General features: G+C 44.1%; 1 protein-coding gene across 12 annotated transcripts in view; it reads left to right on the top strand.

Moving 5' to 3' along the window:
- The window catches only part of SRRM1 (serine and arginine repetitive matrix 1), a 37,440-nt gene extending 27,582 nt beyond the window's left edge, over window positions 1–9,858 (top strand). For 10 of the 12 annotated variants that reach the window (XM_027841366.1, XM_027841360.1, XM_027841365.1 and 7 more), the window contains 5 exons: window positions 474–593; window positions 1,916–2,353; window positions 4,017–4,212; window positions 7,207–7,401; window positions 8,909–9,858. In XM_027841366.1, the coding sequence (XP_027697167.1) occupies window positions 474–593; window positions 1,916–2,353; window positions 4,017–4,212; window positions 7,207–7,401; window positions 8,909–9,013 (1,054 nt within the window). In that variant the 3' untranslated portion in view covers window positions 9,014–9,858. The remainder of the gene's footprint in view (window positions 1–473; window positions 594–1,915; window positions 2,354–4,016; window positions 4,213–7,206; window positions 7,402–8,908) is intronic. The other 2 variants (XM_027841363.1, XM_027841357.1) reach the window with 1 other exon arrangement.
- Window positions 9,859–20,073: the final 10,215 nt, after the last annotated feature.

Below are 20,073 nucleotides of genomic sequence, written 5' to 3'. Positions count from 1 at the left end.
AGTGGTTCCCATTGTGAAGTTAATCGGGATGCTCAGGGTACTTGAGGTTTTTTTTTTTCTTTAAGAGACTTGTATTAAATTAAGTTGGTTTTATTTACATATATACACACACAACTCTAGAACCAAGGCAATGACTGGGTCAAAAGAGAGCGGCCTTAACATAGTGATATTTAGACCACAGCTTTCAAGCCACTGGTGCCTCTTTCATGTGTAGCCTCATATTAAATGAACTCTATAACTCATTTAGTCTTATTCCCTTCTTTCACCAAGTGAAGAAAATGAGGCCCAAAGCTGTGAAAGTTGTTAGTGGCTGAGCCGAGGCTGGAACCCAGCTCTAATCTCCATTCCTGGTACTCTGCTGTAACATGAGGCTTTTTTGGATTTCAGATTGCTAGATTTCTTGACATTATTATTATATTAGATTCTAGCAGCTACAGAAGCCACAATTAATAATCCCCTTTCTTTTGGTTTAGTAGTAGGCGGAGAAGAAGTCCTTCACCACCACCAGCCAGACGACGGCGCTCCCCTTCTCCTGCCCCTCCACCCCGGCGGCGGAGGTCTCCTACACCACCACCGCCACCACCACGGCGCAGGTACCTCGGGTTTGGGGGCTTGGTAGCTTCTGCTTGGGAGTAAGTGACAAGGAAGCACAGATCTGTGGCTGACACATGACATGAATGATCCTAGTGTACAGCAAACTGTGAGACTTCCGACTGGCTGAAGGTGTATAGGAGCTTGAACCTGAAGTTTATATTCCAACTACAATCCTTATATGGTCCTTTAAATGCTAGTTTCAGGATGAGGTTAGCCTTTTGCATCCAGGGAGCTGAAAGGAGAGAAAAGCATCTTAGGGATTGTTTATCTAGAATTCAACTAGAAAGTTCTAATAATGTTGCAGGGAGGGAGACAGAGATCTTCATTTTACTTGCAGATCAGGGATATGATCCAAAAGCCATAGGCCTGAATATTAGGAACCCCCCAGTTCTACTTTTGACTTTGCCCATCAACTAAATGTGTTATCATTAGGCAAGTCCCTTTTCTGTGGGTGTCTGTTTCCAATTATGGGTTCAATAAGATGATCTTCTAAGGTTTCTGTTACCTCTAAGGTAATAACACTTTTACATTAACTCTTACATATTCTACAACTTTTTTTTTTTTTTTGGCAAGGCTATTGGGGTTAAGTGACTTGCCACAGGGTCACACAGCTAGTAAGTATTATGTGTCTGAAGCTGGATTTGAACTTGGGTCCTCCTGACTCCAGGGCTGGTGCTCTATATCTTAAAATTCCTGTATAATAAGAATAAATTGTTAATAATCATTACTAAGAAGTAAGTCCCAGCATTCTAAAAGTGCCTTCTGAATCATCATAAAAAGATAAATTGATGTTCCTTACAGTTTTGTGTTTAGTATGCTCAGTTTCTTTACCTATAAAGTGAGTGTATTGGGCTAGTTGACTTCAAAGGTAACTTCTAGCTCTATATAATCCTACCCTATCCTAAATGAATTTTTTGAAAATTTGAAACCTGGGGGCAGCTAGGTGGCCCAGTGGTTAGAGCACTAACCCTGGAGTCAAGAGGACCTGAGTTCAAATCCAGCCTCAGACACTTGACACTTACTAGCTGTGTGACCCTAGGCAAGTCACTTAACCCCAGTTGCCTCACCCAAAAAAAATTTTTTTTTGAAATCTGTTACTTGAGCTAACTGGAGCCTACCATTCTGGCTAAGTCAGAATATTGTAGAAAATGAATCCTTAGCTACTTCTTGGCTGGTATGAAATTTTTGAACTCTAAACATGGCTCCTGAGAGAATCCCTCCCGCAGTAGATAGAGGCTTTTTTCCACCTAGCTTTCCTTTGTGGTTTGTTCCCCCTGCCATAGTTTTTCTCCTCACCTTAGTGTCTGTATGTGTGTTCTAGGACTCCTTCTCCTCCCCCACGTCGACGCTCACCTTCTCCAAGAAGATACTCTCCTCCAATCCAGAGAAGATACTCTCCTTCCCCGCCACCACCTCCCAAGCGAAGGGCGTCGCCTTCGCCTCCCCCAAAGCGACGGGTCTCCCATTCACCACCTCCCAAGCCAAGAAGTTCCCCTGTTACAAAGAGACGTTCCCCTTCCTTATCATCTAAGCATAGGAAAGGGTCCCCTCCTAGCCGATCCACCCGAGAAACCCGGTCTCCTCTACCAAACAAAAGGCATTCACCTTCACCACGGCCTCGAGTTCCTCATACCTCTGCAAGTCCTCCCCCACTCCGAAGAGGGGCTTCATCTTCACCCCAAAGAAGGCAGTCCCCGTCACCAAGCACTAGACCTATCAGGAGAGTCTCCAGAACCCCGGAACCCAGAAAAGCAAAAAAGTGGGTGCTTTTAGAATTGTTAGATTTTTCGCTGCTCATTTTTCAACAGATTTTTGTTACAGGGTATGTTTTGCCTCAAATGTCTTTAAAGGTCCCTTCTATCTGTACCTTCTACAGTGTCCTTGATAAGTATTTGGCTAGTCTTTGCTTGAACACATGGCCACCCATTCTGTTTTTTGGTTAGAAAGTTATTCATTCTGTGGAAAGCTCTGCTTTTCTGCCCACTTGTATGAGGTAGTCCTATTTCTCCCCTCTAGCTTCACATAGAAGTCTAGAATGCCATATTACACTAAAAGGGCATGACGTGGTAGAGTGAAAAGAATGCTGGCCCTAGAATCCAAAGGGCCGGATATGAGTCCCAGATCTGTCTCTGCCCATGGAATCATGGGCAAGCCTGGGCATCTGTTCTCATATCTATAAAAGGGTTTTTGATTTGATCTCTGAGAATCCCTTCTAGCTTTAAAGTATATGATCCTTTGGATTTGTCATAAGCAAATTTGGTATTTGAAGTTCCTTCTTGGCCCTCAGCCTTCAAAGGCTCGATGTTAGAAGAGCACAAGGACCCCCATGTTGGAGAGGCCTTGTCTGTGAATATTGGACCACTGACCTACTAGTGAAATACAGAACGATTTAGCAGTGGAACCTTATTATTTTTTTACTTTTGCTTATTTATTTTGGTGAGGCATTTGGGGTTAAGTGACTTGCCTAGGGTCACACAGCTAGTAAGTGTCAAGTGTCTGAGGCCAGATTTGAACTCAGGTCCTCCTGACTCCTGGGCTGGTGCTCTATCCATTGCGTCACCTAGCTGCCCCCATGTATTTTTTTAGATGTAGCAACTTATGAAATAGTCTCCCTCATTAGAAGAAGAAAGGGAGTACTTCCCCATCACCCCTCTGGTACTGGTGAAATCAGGGCCTTGTTCAAGTGTTAAAGAGCTTTCTAAGCATGTCAGAAAACAGTAGAAATACAAAGTATTTGAAGCAAACTTGATGGGGTTCTCAGTCTCTTTTTAGTCTTCTAAGAAGATATGTCCTTAAATCATCATTAGTCTATGTGAATTTGTTTGATGCTCCTTAGTAAAATGTTAATGGAATCCTTCCAGAATCCTGACTGGGCAGATCCTATATTGTTCTCCTTAACTGAAAAGCACGCTGGGAGAGAAAAGAAAAACGTTATCAGTCGGGGAATAATAAAGTTCCCTAAATTTGCTTTCCTCCATTCCCAAGGAGGAATTTAGAGACGTGGATCATGTTACCATTAGCTTGATTTAGGAACCTTTTGTAACCAGATACTAGATTTGAGTAAGATACTGTGCAGATTGCTGTAGCACCTTTCCACCTAGGGGTGTGAGCTCTTTTGGACTCCAAGTGATTGGCATTGTCTTTGCCCCTCAGAGGTGGTCATATTACTACTTTCCTGCGTCTTGTGGGACTTTATACTATGGTAAAAGTGGCCTGGTGTATGTAATATGAAGGAACAGTTTAAGAGTCTGGTAAGTTATATACATAAAGAAAGTATTACAAGATTTTTTTTAACCTTTGCTTTCCCACTCAGTGGGGAATCAAATCAGGCAATGAAATTTGATTAGGATACTTAATGTGAATTGGCAGAGTATATATGCCACTAAGGAATTTGGAGGGTTAATCTTTTTCTCTGTTTTCAGGGCTGCCTCACCAAGTCCCCAGTCTGTAAGAAGAGTCTCATCCTCCAGATCTGCCTCCAGATCTCCTGAGCCAGCAGCTAAGAAACACCAAGCACCTCCATCCCCCACCCAGTCTCAGTCCCCATCCACGAACTGGTCGCCAGCAGCACCTGTCAAGAAGGCTAAAAGCCCCACGCCAAGCCCATCCCCTGCCAGGGTAGGAGTCTCTTTGTTCAGACATTCGCCAACGGCTGTTTGCTAAGTGTCTGTTGTGCACAGTGCTTCGTGTGGGGGTGGGGGGTGATAGAAAAATAAATCGGATATTATCCATGCCCTCTGTTAAAAGGGTGATAAGACTTCTGTAATTCAATTTGATTCAAGTCATCGAACAGTTATTAAGGGCTACTTTGTGCAAGGTATCATGCTTGGTTTTAGGGACACAGACACATGCCTGGCTATGATAGGTGCAAAGGAGAGAGCAAAAGATTTGAGGAAGAGATTCCTTTTAAGTTGGGGAAGGTTGTGCCTGAGTTGGCAGGGTGGCAATTTCAGATTGGCTAGGATATGGAAGACAGCCAGTTTGGAAGAGACCTGTATCAATGAAATCATAGGACCAGGTCTGTCCTTAGCTGCTAGAAAACTGGGAGAGCAAGGCCACTGTTGGGAAACAGTCACTTCTGCAAAGTGATGAACAAGTCTGTTCCTCGGGCCACCCAGGAAGTCTGGAGTCAACACAATTTCGCAGCAGGTTACAGTGAACAGAGGTGGCGAGTCAATGTCCAGGTTTCCAGACTGGATGACTTAGGGAGGTGGAAGAAGGGCAGGAGCGGGTGGGAAAGGGCTGCAGGGAAGAGAATAGAAGGGTAGGAATTAGAACCCGAGGTGGGAGGCCTGTGCTCAGACCCTGCTTCTCTTTCCCTCCTGCCTAATCTGCCTTGGGGGGAGGCGGGGCAGGTTCCCCTCAGGGCGTCACTTGTACTCATCATAGGTCTAGACAAAAAAAAAATACAGTAACCATAGTCACAAAAAATTATGTGAGTGGGAAATGTCCTACTAGTCGTCTTCATTTTTCTTATTTGATCTTTTAAATCATTGACATTTTCACTTAGATTGCCCAGAGAAATGTTGCTAGAATGCTTTGGTGTTTTTTGTTGGAAGCATTTCACTATTGCTTACTTAAACTGAAAATTAATAGGCAGATTCTGTCAGTGAGCATCTGTCCTAAATTTTCAGTTTTTCGTAAACCAAATACTTGGTGTGTTTTTTGAGACATTCTGCTGATTGGAGTGTTTTTTGGTTGCAGCCCATAATTGGATATCGAAGTCATGTATATGCTCTTATAGAGAGAGGAAAAGAGAATAATCTGATATCACTGTGCTCCCTTAAATAGTGTTTCCTATAATGAGGGAGGAGGGCTCCCATTTTTTTTTTCCAGTAATGGTGCATTTTACACTAGAAAAAATGAGAACAGTGTTAATAGCATTGCAGAACACTCTCAGAAATTAGAAAAGTGAGAAAATCGTTGCAAGTTAAATAATCCAGTCTACTGAATGAAATTGCACTTTGAAACCAATCATTAAACATTGTTGAATATGGATTTCATTCTTTATAGTCTCCCTATGAGAAGTTTTGTTCCATGCCTAAATTTTGCACATGGATTAGTTTTAAAATAATAAAGCTTCAATCTAGTTATAATGAAACTCAAACTAGTTTTTATTCTTTGTTGTCATATTGAAGGTTTTGCTTTACAAAACATGGGTGATAAGATTTTAGAGGAGCTAACCAAAAATGCTCTTTCAAGGAACACATACTAGAAAAATGGTTGATTCTTTATGGTTCATTATACGTTGGTTTGGAGAATTCTTTTTGTACACATTTTCATAGAAAGATGTAGAGCATTGTAAAGGAATACCTGCAGCTTTGAAAGAATGAGTGGTAGTTTAGGCGGTGATGGGGAGTCAGGAGGGGGAGGAGGTGATTTCATTTGGTAGGGGGCAGAAGATGAGCCCAGTCTTGGATATGAATTGGTTTTGAAGAACCTTCCAGACAGTCTGGTGGAGACCATCCCATAGACAATTGGAAATGGAGGCCTGGTGGGATTCAGATAAATCAAGGCCAGCAGTGCTTTCATTTGGGAGCTGGCCATATAGGGGTAATGGTAGAAGCCATGGGGATGGAAGAAATTAACGGCATAGATATAGAGGGTCAAAGACAGAGCTTTGGAGGCAAAAGGAAGACCTAGTGAAGAGAGAGGGTCAGACACAGTGAAGGGCCAGTCAGAAAGGGAAAAGTAGGAGACACATGTGAGTACAAATGTAGGCAGTTACCTGTGTACAACCGAGACAAAATCCTGTAGGCAGGCAGTGAAAAGAATGCTGTCGGTAATAAAATGTTGGAACAAATTCTGTCTCTGTGACCGGGGGCAAGCCCGCTTCATCTCTGGACCTTAGTTTCCTTTGTAAAATGATAGGGTTGGACTAAATAGTCCTTTGAACTTATGAACCAAACATTTTGGGGTTTTTTTTATGGTAATTTTTATTTTTATTTTTTTGTTTTCAACATTTACTTCCACAAGATTTTGAGTTCCAAATTTTCACACCATCTCACCCTCCCCCCACCCCAAGATGGCATGCATTCTGAATACCCCTTCCCCTAGTCTGCCCTTCCTTCTGTCTCTCCCCCCCTTCTCTTATCCCCTTCCCCTTCAATTTTCCTGTAGGGCAGGATGGATTTCTGTATCCCTTTTCCTGTATTTCTTATTTCCCAGTTGCACATGAAAACATTTTTTTAAACATGTGTTCTTAAAACTTTGGGTTCCAAATTTTCTCCCTTCCTCCCTCCCCACCCACCCTCATTGATAAGGCAAGCAACTAAATATAGGTTATATATATGCAGTTATGCAAAACACTTCCATAATAGACATGCTATGAAAAACTTACTCTGTTTCCCTTAATGAAGCAAACATTTTGAATGAAGATGTTTGGGAATTCTCCTTGAACCTGGCTTTCCCCCTAAAACTTGTTGTTTCTCGATGTGGACAATAGTCTCCCTGTATCTTCCTGTTAGAGCTTACCTGTCTTTGGGCTGGTGATTTTTGAGGCCTCCATAAAGCCTGGGAGCCTTGGAGATGGGGTCTATACTTGCAGCATCTGTTGTGATGGTGAGCCCACTGAGGTTAATTAGTGTGATTGCTTTTTTCATGGCTTTACAGAATTCAGACCAGGAGGGTGGTGGGAAGAAAAAGAAGAAGAAGAAGGACAAGAAACACAAGAAGGACAAGAAGCACAAAAAACACAAAAAACATAAGAAGGAGAAGGCGGCCGCTGCTGCCGCTGCCGCTGCCGCTGTGGCATCTACCACCACATCAGCCCAGGAGGAGCCTGAAGCAGAGACAGAGCCCAAAAAGGTAATGTGGGTGCCGGAGCTGTCAGGCAAGCAAGCCTTCCACTTAGAAAATTACTTATCCCCTCATCCCACCCCATATAGGGCAGGTTGTTCTCCAGATAAGTTGGGGGCTTCTGTTCTTGCATTCACTTAGTGTCATGGGGTCCCATTTTCTTTCAGGGGCACCAGGATGGTGTATAGATGGTGGGGTGGGTAAGGTAATCGATTCTCTGACCCAGAGCCCAGAAAAGCTAGAAGAGGAGTTAGAATTCTTCTCGCCCTGCTCCTTCAGTTAGTAGATGAGGAACCAGTCTAAAGTCCAGAACAGTTAGCCCCCTGAGTCATAGAGGTCACTGGTGGGACCACTAGGTTTCCCAATTCCCAGGCCAGAGCCTCTTTCTGCTGTCATCCTTGGTGGCCCTGGAGCCCTGTGAAGGGCAAAACTTACACTTGGGCCTCGAGGCTCAGCTCAAACAAATAAGAATGAAACTTTCAAGTAAAGCAATAAGCTGGCAACAATTCAGCGGGTAGTGGTGAGAGGAAAACGTGATTGTCACCACAGTCTGCCTCCTAAGAATTTACTCTGGTAGTAATATGTGAAAGAGCTCGGTGTGGAAAGTATAATCTGTTTTCAAAAGACAGTTGGTGAATGCATTGGGCACTGTAGCCAGCATCCAACTTGAATAGTGAGGGGACCTGATACTTTCTATTTGTTTTTTTTTTAAGTGAGGCAGTCGGGGTTAAGTGACTTGCCCAAGGTCACACAGCTAGTACGTGTCAAGTGTTTGGTCTGAGGCCAGATTTGAACTCAGGGCCGGTGCTCTGTCCACTGCGCCACCTAGCTGCCCCTACCTTATGTTTTCTGAAGCCACACTTCAGTTGGTGTTGTCTTGATACTCTTCTCTATTAATAAGACAATGGAAAGATCCTTTTCCCCGTTAGGAAAGCTGAGCCACAGAAAAGTTTTTCTGCCTTCAGTTGGATAGCAAATGCCAGTTATAGAATACACACATTCTCATAGTTACTGTAGTATTCACATTTTTCCTTTGTGATTCAGATCCACCTTCCATTACTGAGATCTGATTCTTCAAGGTGCCTTGAAGTGCATTGCACTCGGCTGTCATCTCTGTGGTTGAGGCAAAGACGAGCATGAATAATTTTTAAGAGGAATAAAATGGCACATATAATTTACTTTGAGATATGGTGTGATTTTTATAGTTCATTACCTCTTTGACACTGTATTCCACTTAGCTTAGGTTGAAATGAAGCTGGATTTGCCCCCTAAAAGGCAGCCTGGGGCAAGGAACTTGGCTTTGGTTGGGAGTTGGGGCCTGAGGCCCAGCCCTGATGTTCCAACCTTTGTCACATGGCCAGGGACAGGGTCCTCTGTCTGATGTGGGAGCCTTCAAGCTTGGGGGGAAGAGCAGGGGATGTGTGGAAAAGTCTTTATAAACCTCTGGACCTGCTAATGTTTCTCCTTGGCACTTGTGAGTGACTAGAAAGATGAAGTATGGATCTTCTCTCTTCAGGAGACTGAGAGTGAAGCTGAGGACAACCTGGATGACCTAGAGAAACACCTTCGGGAAAAGGCGCTGAGGTCGATGAGAAAGGCGCAAGTGTCCCCACAGTCCTAGGTGGGACCGTTTGTTATAATGTACATTTGATTGGGTTTGTACTCAGATTCCATTTCACAATTGCTAAAATGTGTTTGAGCTTTAGGCTATAACATTTGTTGTCATAATTGCTAGGTTGAGGTTCACCATGTAAAAAAAGGGCATGGATTTACATTACAAAAGGTGTCCACAGTGTACTAGTGACATTCATTGACAGCCAACATAACTTCATTTTGAGACATTTTTAAGGGGAAAATTTTTTTTAAAGGGGTTTAAGTACGCCTGACAACCATCTGGTTCCTTTAATTCCTCTCCCAGCCCTGGCCCTACACACAGATTATCTTTTAAGTTCTTGTTCAATTCTTGGCCCCCATTTAAGTTGTGAGGCTTTGACTTTGAAGCTGTCTGAAAGAGAGACCACTGTTCACCAGAAGTCGACACAAGCATTTTTAATGCCACACTCTTTCCTGTTGCTGTCGTCTCTGCTGAGGTGAATCAAGATTAGAACTCTTAGGATGGTCCAGTAAACGAACGCACGCTGTTCGCCAGGACACTGTGGGCTTATACTGATGTAACTAGTTGATTTGGAACACTGGAATTCCATTTTTTCCTGTCTTGTTCCCCCCCCACCCCACCCTCCATTCGCTTGTAAGGACAGTTATGCCCCAGAAAGGTTCCTTCAGTTACATAAAATTCTGTTTGTGAAATGACATCATTGCCCCATTCATAATTCTTGTCTTGTTTGGGTTCTTCCAGTTGGTAGAACTTTCAGAGCTCTTGCCTTTGAAAAGTGGAAGGATCTCAACTTTGGATATTGTCATGTTTTCACCGTTTTATTTTATTTTGGTTTTTTTTTTTTTTTTTGGTTGGTTTTTTTTTTGTCTTTTTTGTTTGTTTTTTAAAATAAAGCTATATAAAGCTTGTGGATTAAACAGAATAAATTTCTAAATTTAAAAGCATGTTTGTCCTTGTCTTATTGAAGTAGGGGTTAGGAAGGACCCTTGGGCCATATGATTTCCACTTCCCCATTAATGGCAATGGGAGCTGTTTATAGAAACACACACTCAAGGATCTCTCGAAACCATTCCCTCATTTCTGTCCCTTTGAGCTCTCTCCAGAGGATAAGGGAGAAAAAACGGGGCCACTCACCTCTGTTTGCTTGGTCAGGACAAAGCTTCCTGCTCAGTTCTTGCTGAACAAAACCTTCCAAATGGGCTTTACCAGTGTACCAGCTGTCTCTTCAAGTTGATGACATGAAAAATAATAGCAGATTACATGGAAGTTTTTCTTTGCAAAGAGAGTGTTCTCAGTTTTTGCCCCACCTTCAGTCAGCAGGATTTCCCATTCCTAAAGGAGTGGATATACCCCCCATGGGCCTCTAGAAGGACCCAAACATACTTTCATTTGGAATGTGAGAGTAAGGAAGAGTCTCGGGAAGTTTTTAGGCCTGAAAGACTGACCACACCCTAGTTACTGTGTGGGTGAGGTTTCGAATAGAATAAGGGGATATCAACCAATCACATGTTGAGTGCCAACTGTGTGCCAGGCATTCTAACAGATAAAACCCCAAGATCCACCCCTTGACCCTTATACTGAGTAAGTCAACAGTTACACCAGTAGGTTGATGAAAGGTAAAATACAAGATGAGCTTGATGGGGAATGGAGGGTGGGGAAGAAATTAGGAAAGGTTCCCAGGTAGTGGATGTTGCTCAAGCAGAAGCAAAGGTAAAGAAGAGGTAAGGTGGGAATGTGGACAGCCCAGGGGCATGTGATGGAGCCGAGAACTCTGGAATGTATTTGGAAAGCTAGATTGGAGCCTGGTGGTGAAGGGCCAAGCTGAACATCAGAGCTCATATTTGCTCCTGTGGCCGATCCTTTTTGAGTCTGTGCTCCCAGTGCCACCCTGGAGGGTCCCTAGAGGTGAGAGGAGTTAGGGTTTCCCCGGTGGGTGTGTTATGTTCCTGTGGCACCCTGGACCCCATGAGCTATGTGAGGTGGGTGCTGCCAGTTTTCTCTTAGATTTCACTCCCCCACCCCTTCTGTAAATGCGCTACAAGCTTATTTGATTAGGTAGAACCCCGTTGTAAGTGTATGGTGTATCTCAAAGGAAGTAGTTCATCTCCCTAATCACAGAGTGTTAGGGTAGGAAGGGATGTCAGGTGGCATGTAGTCCTACTCCCTGGTTTTACGGAAGCTGAAGTCCAGAGAGAAGTGACTTAGGCAAGGCCAGACAGGTTCTAGTGCTCTGGTCTGTCTCTGTTCCATGTTAAAGTAAACCTTGAGTAGGGCAGGACTTTCAGGACTGGAGATTTGGATGCCTGGGGCCTTAGAACCAGAACACCTGAGACTTCCCTCCCTCCCTCCACCTTTGTAAAAGAACCTCGGACACCAAGCTACTCTCTCACAAGGCTTCCTATGACGTCAAGTCAAGCAACTCACAGGAAAGTTTTTTTATAAAATAAAGTGCAATACAAACCTAAAATACAATTACCAACGCTGTCAGCAACTCCTCAAGAATCCATGAAATGTTTATGGCTTTCCCAGCTTTTAGCTTAAAATGTCCTCAAGCTCTGTTCACACAGTGTCCCAGACAGCAGGAGTCACTTGTCCCATGCTGTGTTGAACACCTGCCAGAGCCAAGTCACACCCTGTCCTTTCTGCCTGCTCACTTTCAGTCCGAGGCCTTTGTATTTGGAAAGCCCAGTTCAGCCTGTGCCCATCATCACATTCTAGACTCGTGTCATCTCCCTTGAGGTGCTCTCACTTCATCAGAGCTGCAGAACCCAGCTGGACCAAGACTGGTAGAGAGGTGTCCAACACATGGCCCGAACCAGGTTAAAACAGCATCGGGAAATGGATAATAAGGAAACAAAAAACTTGATCCGAGGTTTTCTAAGTCACCCTGTGCCCTGTAGGGATCCTTACTGATTAGCTGCTCCTATTTCTGTTTGACACCTACACTCCTAGCGTCTAGAATACATCACCCGCTTTTCCCAAATTCTTTGGTGTACAAAACTCTCCAGATTTTTTGTTTGTTTTTAGCACTTCTCTGAGGCTCTAAAGAAGTGTGTGACCTCCTCTTTTTGAATGCCATAGGTGAAGAGTCACTGACCATGGACTTACTCTTCATACTCATGCCCACCAAGTGACAACTTATACCAGCAGGGAAAGAGGTGTGTCATGGCAACATCTGGCCAAAGTGCCATCTTAGCCAAATAAGTCACTAGTTGCTGGACCCCTGACATGAGAACATCTGTTGGAGTGTAAGATCATCAGAGGGTAAATAAAAGTATCTCCAAACGAGGACATAAGTGGTAGAAATCAGGGGATATTGGAACAGAGAAAAGCATCACTTAGAAGGATAGTTCATAGTCATGTTAGAGCTGGAAAGGACTTTAGGGACCAACTAATCCCACCTCATTAGGTTGCTGAGGCAGTGAGTGGGAGAATTAGAACCAGCACCAGAAACACCAAGTCCTCTTCAACAAAGGTGTCAAATGGAAACAGATCCCTGCAGCCGGAGATTGAGTCAGAAAACCACAAATTAACATCTATGCTGTATTTGTATTTATTTTGTTAAATGTTTCCCAGTTACATTTTAATCCAGTTTGGAGACTGCACTTAGTCTTACCCCTGTGGGCCATTGCGAATTGGATACCTCTGCTCTACATGCAGCAACACCACCAAAAAAAAAGCCCTAAACCAACCCTGTGCTGTAACATGCAAACTCCAGAAAAGATCTGAGGTTTTTAATAGAATCCATTATGGCTGAAGATAAAGACAACAGTGTTGACTATTAGCCAGGAAAGCTAATGTGATCTTAGGCCACCTGGGAGTTATGGGTCAGGACCAAACATGATAGTCATACCGTGGTGAGATCTCGTCTGTAGTGCTGTGTGGGGGACAACCGGGATACTGCCAAGATGATTGATAGATGGTAGATAGACACGGATGGATGGATGGATGGATGGATGGATGGATGGATGGATGGATGGACGGACAGAGCTGGAGAACATCCAGAAGGCAACCAGCATCATGCCTAGGGTCAGGGTTGCTGTTTGTACTACATTTTTTGAAGAGGCCAATGACATTAGAGTTTAACGTCTTGACTCCTGCAAGAATTGGATTTAAGTAAGGCAGGATTGCACCTTACCCTCTCTTCCTGAGTCATTGAAGTCCAGCAGCAGGACAAAAGTCAGGATGACTGATGATGGCCTGGGATGCAGCGGGTGACCTTAGCATCTTCGATGCCTGACCAAGTTCTGAGCACCTGCTTCAACCCCGTCGGGGCTGTTGGAACAAACTGTTCTCATCCGCCCATTCCACCGGGGGGCGTCTCCACATGCTTGGAGTAGACATCCCCCTAACTCACCAATGGGTTTGAGGCCTGTCAGTTGCCCTCAACGTGGTTTAGCCCAGGTTTGGCTGGGCTGTGGCCACTGCCCATGCTACAACTTCTTGGAGCAACAGGTGAGAGTTGGCTGACAGGTGGATGAGCAGCCCTCACACCAGAGGTGCTGGTCCTCCCTGAACACCCCATACACCCTACACAGGTAGATACCTGAGTAGATAGATAGACGTAGGTAGGTTGGGGGATAGATAAGATAGAAGAAAGTGGGTGAATGGATAGATAGGATAAGAGATAGTGGATGGATAGAATAGGCATGATAGGGGGAATATATACATGTATATATGTATTGTAATAATATATAATAAAGGTATACTATAATGTATTAATATGCAATACAATAAATAATATATATTAAAACACAAATTGTCATAAGATAATGGCATATAAGGGTCAGTTGAAGCAACTGGGCATGTTTTAATATGGAGAAGAGAATACTGAGGACAGATGGACAAGGTTGCACATTTCAGATGTTTGAAGGTGGATCATGGAAAAGGGCTTAGGTTTCTTGGCCCTAGAGGGCAAGCTGTAAGGAAAAAATCTGGCCGCTGGGTTTCCCTGGTAGGGGGAACTTTTCCAGGGAGAAATTCCCCTCTACCAACAGCAGGTCTGCATCTTCTAGTCTGAGAGAATTGTTTGGGATGCTGAGAGGTTCACTGTCTCGCCCAGAGCCCCGGCCAGTCTGCGTCAGAGACTGGACTGGATCTTCTGCCTTTTGAAACTGGCTTTCTATTCACTGTGCTATGCCTTTCATAAGCCTGAAACGCGTGCGCGCGCACGCGTGCGCACACGCACACACACACACACACACACATATATACATACATATGTGTGAGTGTATAGAGAGATATTCTAGATAGAAATCTCACTTGAAAGTTTGGAAGGTGATGCTGGCTGATCCCGAGATTCTCCAAGAGATGGGACATCGAGGCGGTGCAGAGAGGTAGGCTAGTGCGAACCAATGACCAAAGCTGCCTCCAAAGCCCACTTCTGCTCTAATGACAGCTCCCTGTTGTAGACAAAAGCAGAGCGGGCCTTGGTTTGCCATTTTAGCACAAATACTGTGACTCATACAGCCAAAGAAAGCAAGTCCAGCTATCGCAATTGGTATGGGAGATGAGCCTGTTTCATCTTTACCTCCTGGCCCAAAAAGTAGGGGGAAAGGCTCATCCTTCAGCGTGGGCGATCTTAATGTTGGAATCAGAGGATTTTAAAGCTGAAAGGGGCCTTGATAACAGGAGAAGGATGGAGCTGGTGGAAATCTTAGAAATATCAAGTCCAACCTATTACTTAGCAGTGGGGAAACTGAGGCTGCAAGAAGGAAAAGGGACTGAAGACCACACATCAGACTTGGTGACATAGCCAGGAGCTGAACCAGTCCATCTCTTTGTCCTGCAGAGCGTGGGCTCATTCCAGAGACTTATAGAAAATTATTACCATGTGCTCTCCAGGGATACCATTCTCCCACGTTAGGATCTCACCCAGCCCAGAAGATTTCCTGGTCCCCTTTTGTTAGTTCACCTGCTAAATTCTGGCTTTTGTGAAGTTTCCCTGTAGTAGTTAATGGCCTAGTAGGATCCAACCAGAAGGGGAGTCCTGACCCTTAGGGCAGCCTCAGGCAGCCCCCAAGAGGATTAGAGTCGGGGTGGGGCCAATTAGCAGAATGAAGAGGAGAAGAAGATAAACCAAGAAGTGAATTAGTCAGAGAGTGTGATCTGGGAGAATAAAATGAAATAATGAAGTAAAATGAAAATAATAGGAATTATTTCATAATTTCATAAAACGAAGTCATTGGAAAGCACTCTATGAATTTTAAAGGCCCATATAAATGCTAACCACTGACTAACTACTAGCAAACTCTATTTCTCAATATCCTCCATAGCTCCCAGGTCTTGTAGAAGACCCTCAGTACTGAGTGCTTGTTGATCAGATAATTTATTAAAACCCTTCTGAGCTCAGGTCCAGTTCAATAACCAATAGATATTTTATTAAGTGCCTACTGTGTACCAAGCACTGTGCTAAGCGGCAAGATACAAATAGAAAAAAGGAAAGACAGCCCCTGCCCTCAAAGAGCTTACAGTTTAATGGGGGAAGACAAGATACAAAAGGAAGCTGAAGATGTCCAACTTTGGGGCTCGGTGAAGAAGTCCCAAGGTAGTGCAGCCAGCCAGGTGAGAAAAGAAGCTTTCTGAGCTGAGCTCCCTCCTTACACGGAGGGTTACAGTTGATGGCCCCACCCCCAGTCAAAGAGGCAGGAGGAGCGATAAGGGGGGATAAGGGCCAAGGCTGATTGAGACCACCAGAATGCCTTCCTCCCACCCAGAGAGTCTGGGTGTCATGCACATAGGCCAGCTCTATCCCAGCCTGCTCAGTTTGTGACTAGATTGGGAGGGGTCATGGGAAGGTAAAAAATGTCAGAAGACCCAGGTTCAAATCTCACCTCTGATGCTTACAGCCTATGTCACCTGCCCAAGTCTCTTCATCTCTGGGTTTCAGTTTCCTCATCTGTAAAATGACAAGAGTTAGATTAGAAGACCTCTGGGTTCCCAGGCCCTAGACCTAAGAAAAGCTCCCCCAACCCCAAGGATCTCCTAAATCAGCATAATGGTAGCTGCCCCAAGGGATCAAGTCGGATGAGACTGTGTCTGTATTAGTAAGGGAAATCTCATCTAGCGGTGGGTGGGTGGGTGGGGGCAGGAATTGTGGCTTTCTGAGCAGATGAGTTAAACACCAATAGTAAATGTATTTTGGCCTCTATTCCTGAGTGGTTTTTTTAAGCCACCACATTAGTTCTGATCCCCCAAAGTATGGGCCAGGCTTTTGGGACAGCTTGTTGTATGCATGTAAGTAACTCAAGGGGAGAGATGAGTCAGCAAGCCCTTTCTGGACCCAGCCTTGGGTCAAGCACTACGGGGAGACAAGAAAGAGAGTCCTGACCTCATGTTCATGTTCTAGCTGAGGCCAGAAAGCATAAACCCCCAAACTACCCTGGGAAGAAAAGGCTTTGTGATGTCTGGTTTATAGTCAATCTCTTTGAGGAGGAAAAAACAGGCAAAAAGAAAATTTTTTTTTCCATTCTCCATCTTTACCATATTGAAGTGAAGGGATCTGAGGGCCTGGGAAAGAACAGAACCTCTCAATACCCTGGCTACGTTAATGATAGCTGGTGTTTGAATAGGATTTAAGATGTGCAAAGTGTTCCCAATGACCCTAGGAGGTAGCCATTATGAGTGATATCAAGCCCAAATTGCAGATAAGAAAGAAGGCCATGAAAGATGAAAGATTCATCCTTCCATGCCTCCATGGTCACATAGTTAGTGTCAAAGTTTGAATCAGATTGGGATTCAAACCCAGATCTTTAAAGGCTCCCAGTATAGGACTTACAGAGGTGTCAAACACAAGTTACACACCCCACCCCACCCTCAGGTAATACTCCCCAGTGCAACCAGAACCAGATTAAAATATAATTGGGAAACATTTAAGAAAATAAATAAAAATACAATAAAATGTAGATAGCATTATATTTTAAAACTAAACCAACAGGAGGACAGGATTTCTTATGTAGAGAGGCCCATTTCTGTTGGAGTTTGAACCCTTCCCCATGCTCCACTGGTCAGTTACAGGGATGTTTGAGGTTCTGGCTTTGAACACCAGTGGTACAAATGAAAATCAAACAAGGAGCACTTATTAGGCACTTACTATATAGCAGGCATGGTGCGTAGAAATGGCTTCATGTTGCCATTGAACATACTCACCAGAGAAGTATGTAGCATCAAGGGAAAAGGCCTGTTTTGGAGCCATAGACCCTCACTTCAAACCCCAGCTGTGTAATCCTTCTCTGGGCCTCAGTTTCTCATCTGTAAAATGAGCAGGTTGGACTCCATGACCTCTGAAACTCCTTCCACTCTGGATTTCTGCTCCTGTTCGACCAGGAAAGAATGTGGGGTATACAGCAGGCGAGGGAGCTGACAGATGGAACCAATCAAGTATTTCATTGGTTTTATTTTTGTATCAGACCTATGATTGCATTCTTATAGGGAATTCCTGGTGTGGAAACAACATCTACCAATGCAGATTGGCACCTGCCCTGCAATTTATAGTCTTAGGGATTAGCAAGGCTTGGGAACTCTCAGAACTTAGAAACAGTGGCCATGGGGGCACTGAGATTTTAGGTCACTTACCTGGGGTCACACAACTTACTTGGGTCAAAGTAAGGACTAGAACCCAGGTTTTCTGGCCCCAAAGCTGGCTTTCTATCCACTACTCCATGCTCCACTGGTATTCAGGAAATAATGCAAGAATCCAGCAGGCCCCTAGTGTGTTGGGTAAGTCCCCTAGGGTTGGTTTTATGGAAAAGAATCTCGAAGGTAAGGATGGGCTCCAATCCAATCCAGCAAGCATTTTTTAAGTACCTCCCTTGTGGCTGCAGGAATAAAGAACACCTTCCTGAACCTAAGAGACAAGAGATTGGTGCTGCTAATCCCTTCCCTTGGAGAATACCTTCTATTTACTTTGTAGATATCATGTATGTACAAAGTTGTTTTCTCCATTGAAAAGTGACTTCTTTGAGGGTAGAGACCATCATTTTACCTTTCTTGGTATCCCCAGCCCTTAGCCCAGTGCCTGGTACATAGTAAGCACTTAATAAATGCTTAATAAATGGCCGAAAGTTGTCATCCCTATTAGTTATCAAGTCAACCAGCATTTATTAAGCACCTACACTGCCAACAACTGTACTAAGCACTAGGGATACAAGGACATAAAATAATCCTTGCCTTCAAGGAGCTCACAATCTAATAGACGCAAACGACTCCATACAAATAAGACATAGGCAGGACAATTGGAAGCAATCTCAGAGGTAAGGCTGATTAAGATTAGGGCAACTGTTGGGGCAGCTAGGTGGTGCAGTGGATAGAGCACTGGCCCTGAAGTCAAGAGGACCAGAGTTCAAATTCGGCCTCAGACCAAACACTCGACACTTACTAGCTATATGACCCTGGGCAAGTCACTTAACCCCAATTGCCTAAAAAAAAAAAAATATTAGGGCAACCATGAAAGGCTTCTTGTAGAAGGTGGGATTCTAGTGAAGACTTGAAGGAAGCAGGAAGGCAAAACTAAGGAAGGACAGATAATTCCAGGTATAGAGGACAGCCGGTGAAAAAGCAGGGAACCAGGAGATGGAGAGTCTTGTGCAAGGAAGAGCACACAGTAGGCACTTAATAAATGCACATAGAAATTTTTAAAAAGTCTTCTGAACTAAAATGTAAAAATATCTTCCTTAGTCATTCTCACTCATCCTCCCCTCTGTTTTCTTCCCTTCCTCAATTCTCTTTCACTCCTTCCTTCAGCTTCCTCTTTCTCTACCTGTCTTTCCCTTCCCTTCCTCTGTCTGTATGTCTCTCTCCTCTCCTTAATCTTGACCCTATCTGGCTTTCTCCTATCTCAGTCAATGAATCAAGCAACAGCCACTAGGTGGCGCTCAGTGCTAAGCCCAAGTTGGGCAGTGGGGATGGGGACCTCCATATGGGAGAGCTTGAAGAGGAGGGCACTTCGGTAAATGCTGAGGGAGTTGGAGAGTGTCTGAATTTGGGACCAGCCTTCTTCACATTCTCCCCCACCCCTCAGCTATGCTGCCGCCGCTCAGGATAGCAACAACAACAACAGCAACAGTAACAATAACAGCAACGACAATAACGCCTAACATTTATACTGTGTTTTACATATATTATCCCATTTGGTCCTCACAACAGTCCTGGGAGGTAGATGCTATTACAATCCTAATTTTACAAATAAGGAAACTGAAGGTAGGAAAGTTGAATTGGTTTACCTGGGGTCACATGGCTTATTAAGTCTAGGAGGGAGAATTTGAACTCAGGTCTTCCAGACTGCACGTCAGGTATTTTATCCACTAAACTGCCCCTCTAGTCCCAGGGAGAGGAAGATGTCTCCAGAGGGGATGGAGCCCTTGCTAACAGCAGTTAGAGGCCTGGGAAAAACACGAAGCCTGGATCAGGAGGATTTTCTTGGAAAAAAAAAAGCTATAATTAATGCTTTGTTCCCTTTTTTTGGAGGGGGCAGGGAAGAAATACCAGAAATAGCACTTTTTGTTATAGAAAAAAATTGAAAAGAAAATAGGGACCATTGATTGGGGACTACCTGAACAGCCAAGCACGGGACATGAAGGTAGTGAGATATTATTGTTCTATAAGAAACGATAAATACGAAGAATTCGGGAAGACTTGGGAAGACTTGTAGGAGTCGATACAGAGCCAAGCAAGCAAAACCATCTGAACAATTTATCCAATGATCATAGTAATCTAAAAAGAAACAATGTGGAGACACTCTTCATTCTGGTAACACAGCCACCATCCTGGCTTCCTAACACTGACTGAGAAGCGACTCTCCACAGAAGAGTGGGGGCCTACAGGAGAGGAATGAGACATTCATTTTCAGTCACAGTCAATGAGTTGATTTGTTTCGGTCATATGTACTTCTCTGTGACAAGGGAAGAGGGAGGAGGCTTGGGGAAGGGACTGATAGTGATGTAACAAAGGAGGAAAGAGCACTAATAAAACATTTTAAAAGGTGGGGGGCAAGGCTAGATGGAGCTAGCAGGGGAACTGCTTTCACCAAGAAAGCTAAGATGATCATAAGCTACATTAGCAGAAGCATA

The sequence above is a fragment of the Vombatus ursinus genome, unplaced genomic scaffold (genome assembly GCF_900497805.2).
Source record: "Vombatus ursinus unplaced genomic scaffold, bare-nosed wombat genome assembly UNPS02014859.1, whole genome shotgun sequence".
Taxonomy (NCBI): domain Eukaryota; kingdom Metazoa; phylum Chordata; class Mammalia; order Diprotodontia; family Vombatidae; genus Vombatus; species Vombatus ursinus.
The sequence above is the reverse complement of the archived record's forward strand: the minus strand, read 5'-3'. Positions and strand labels throughout refer to the sequence as shown.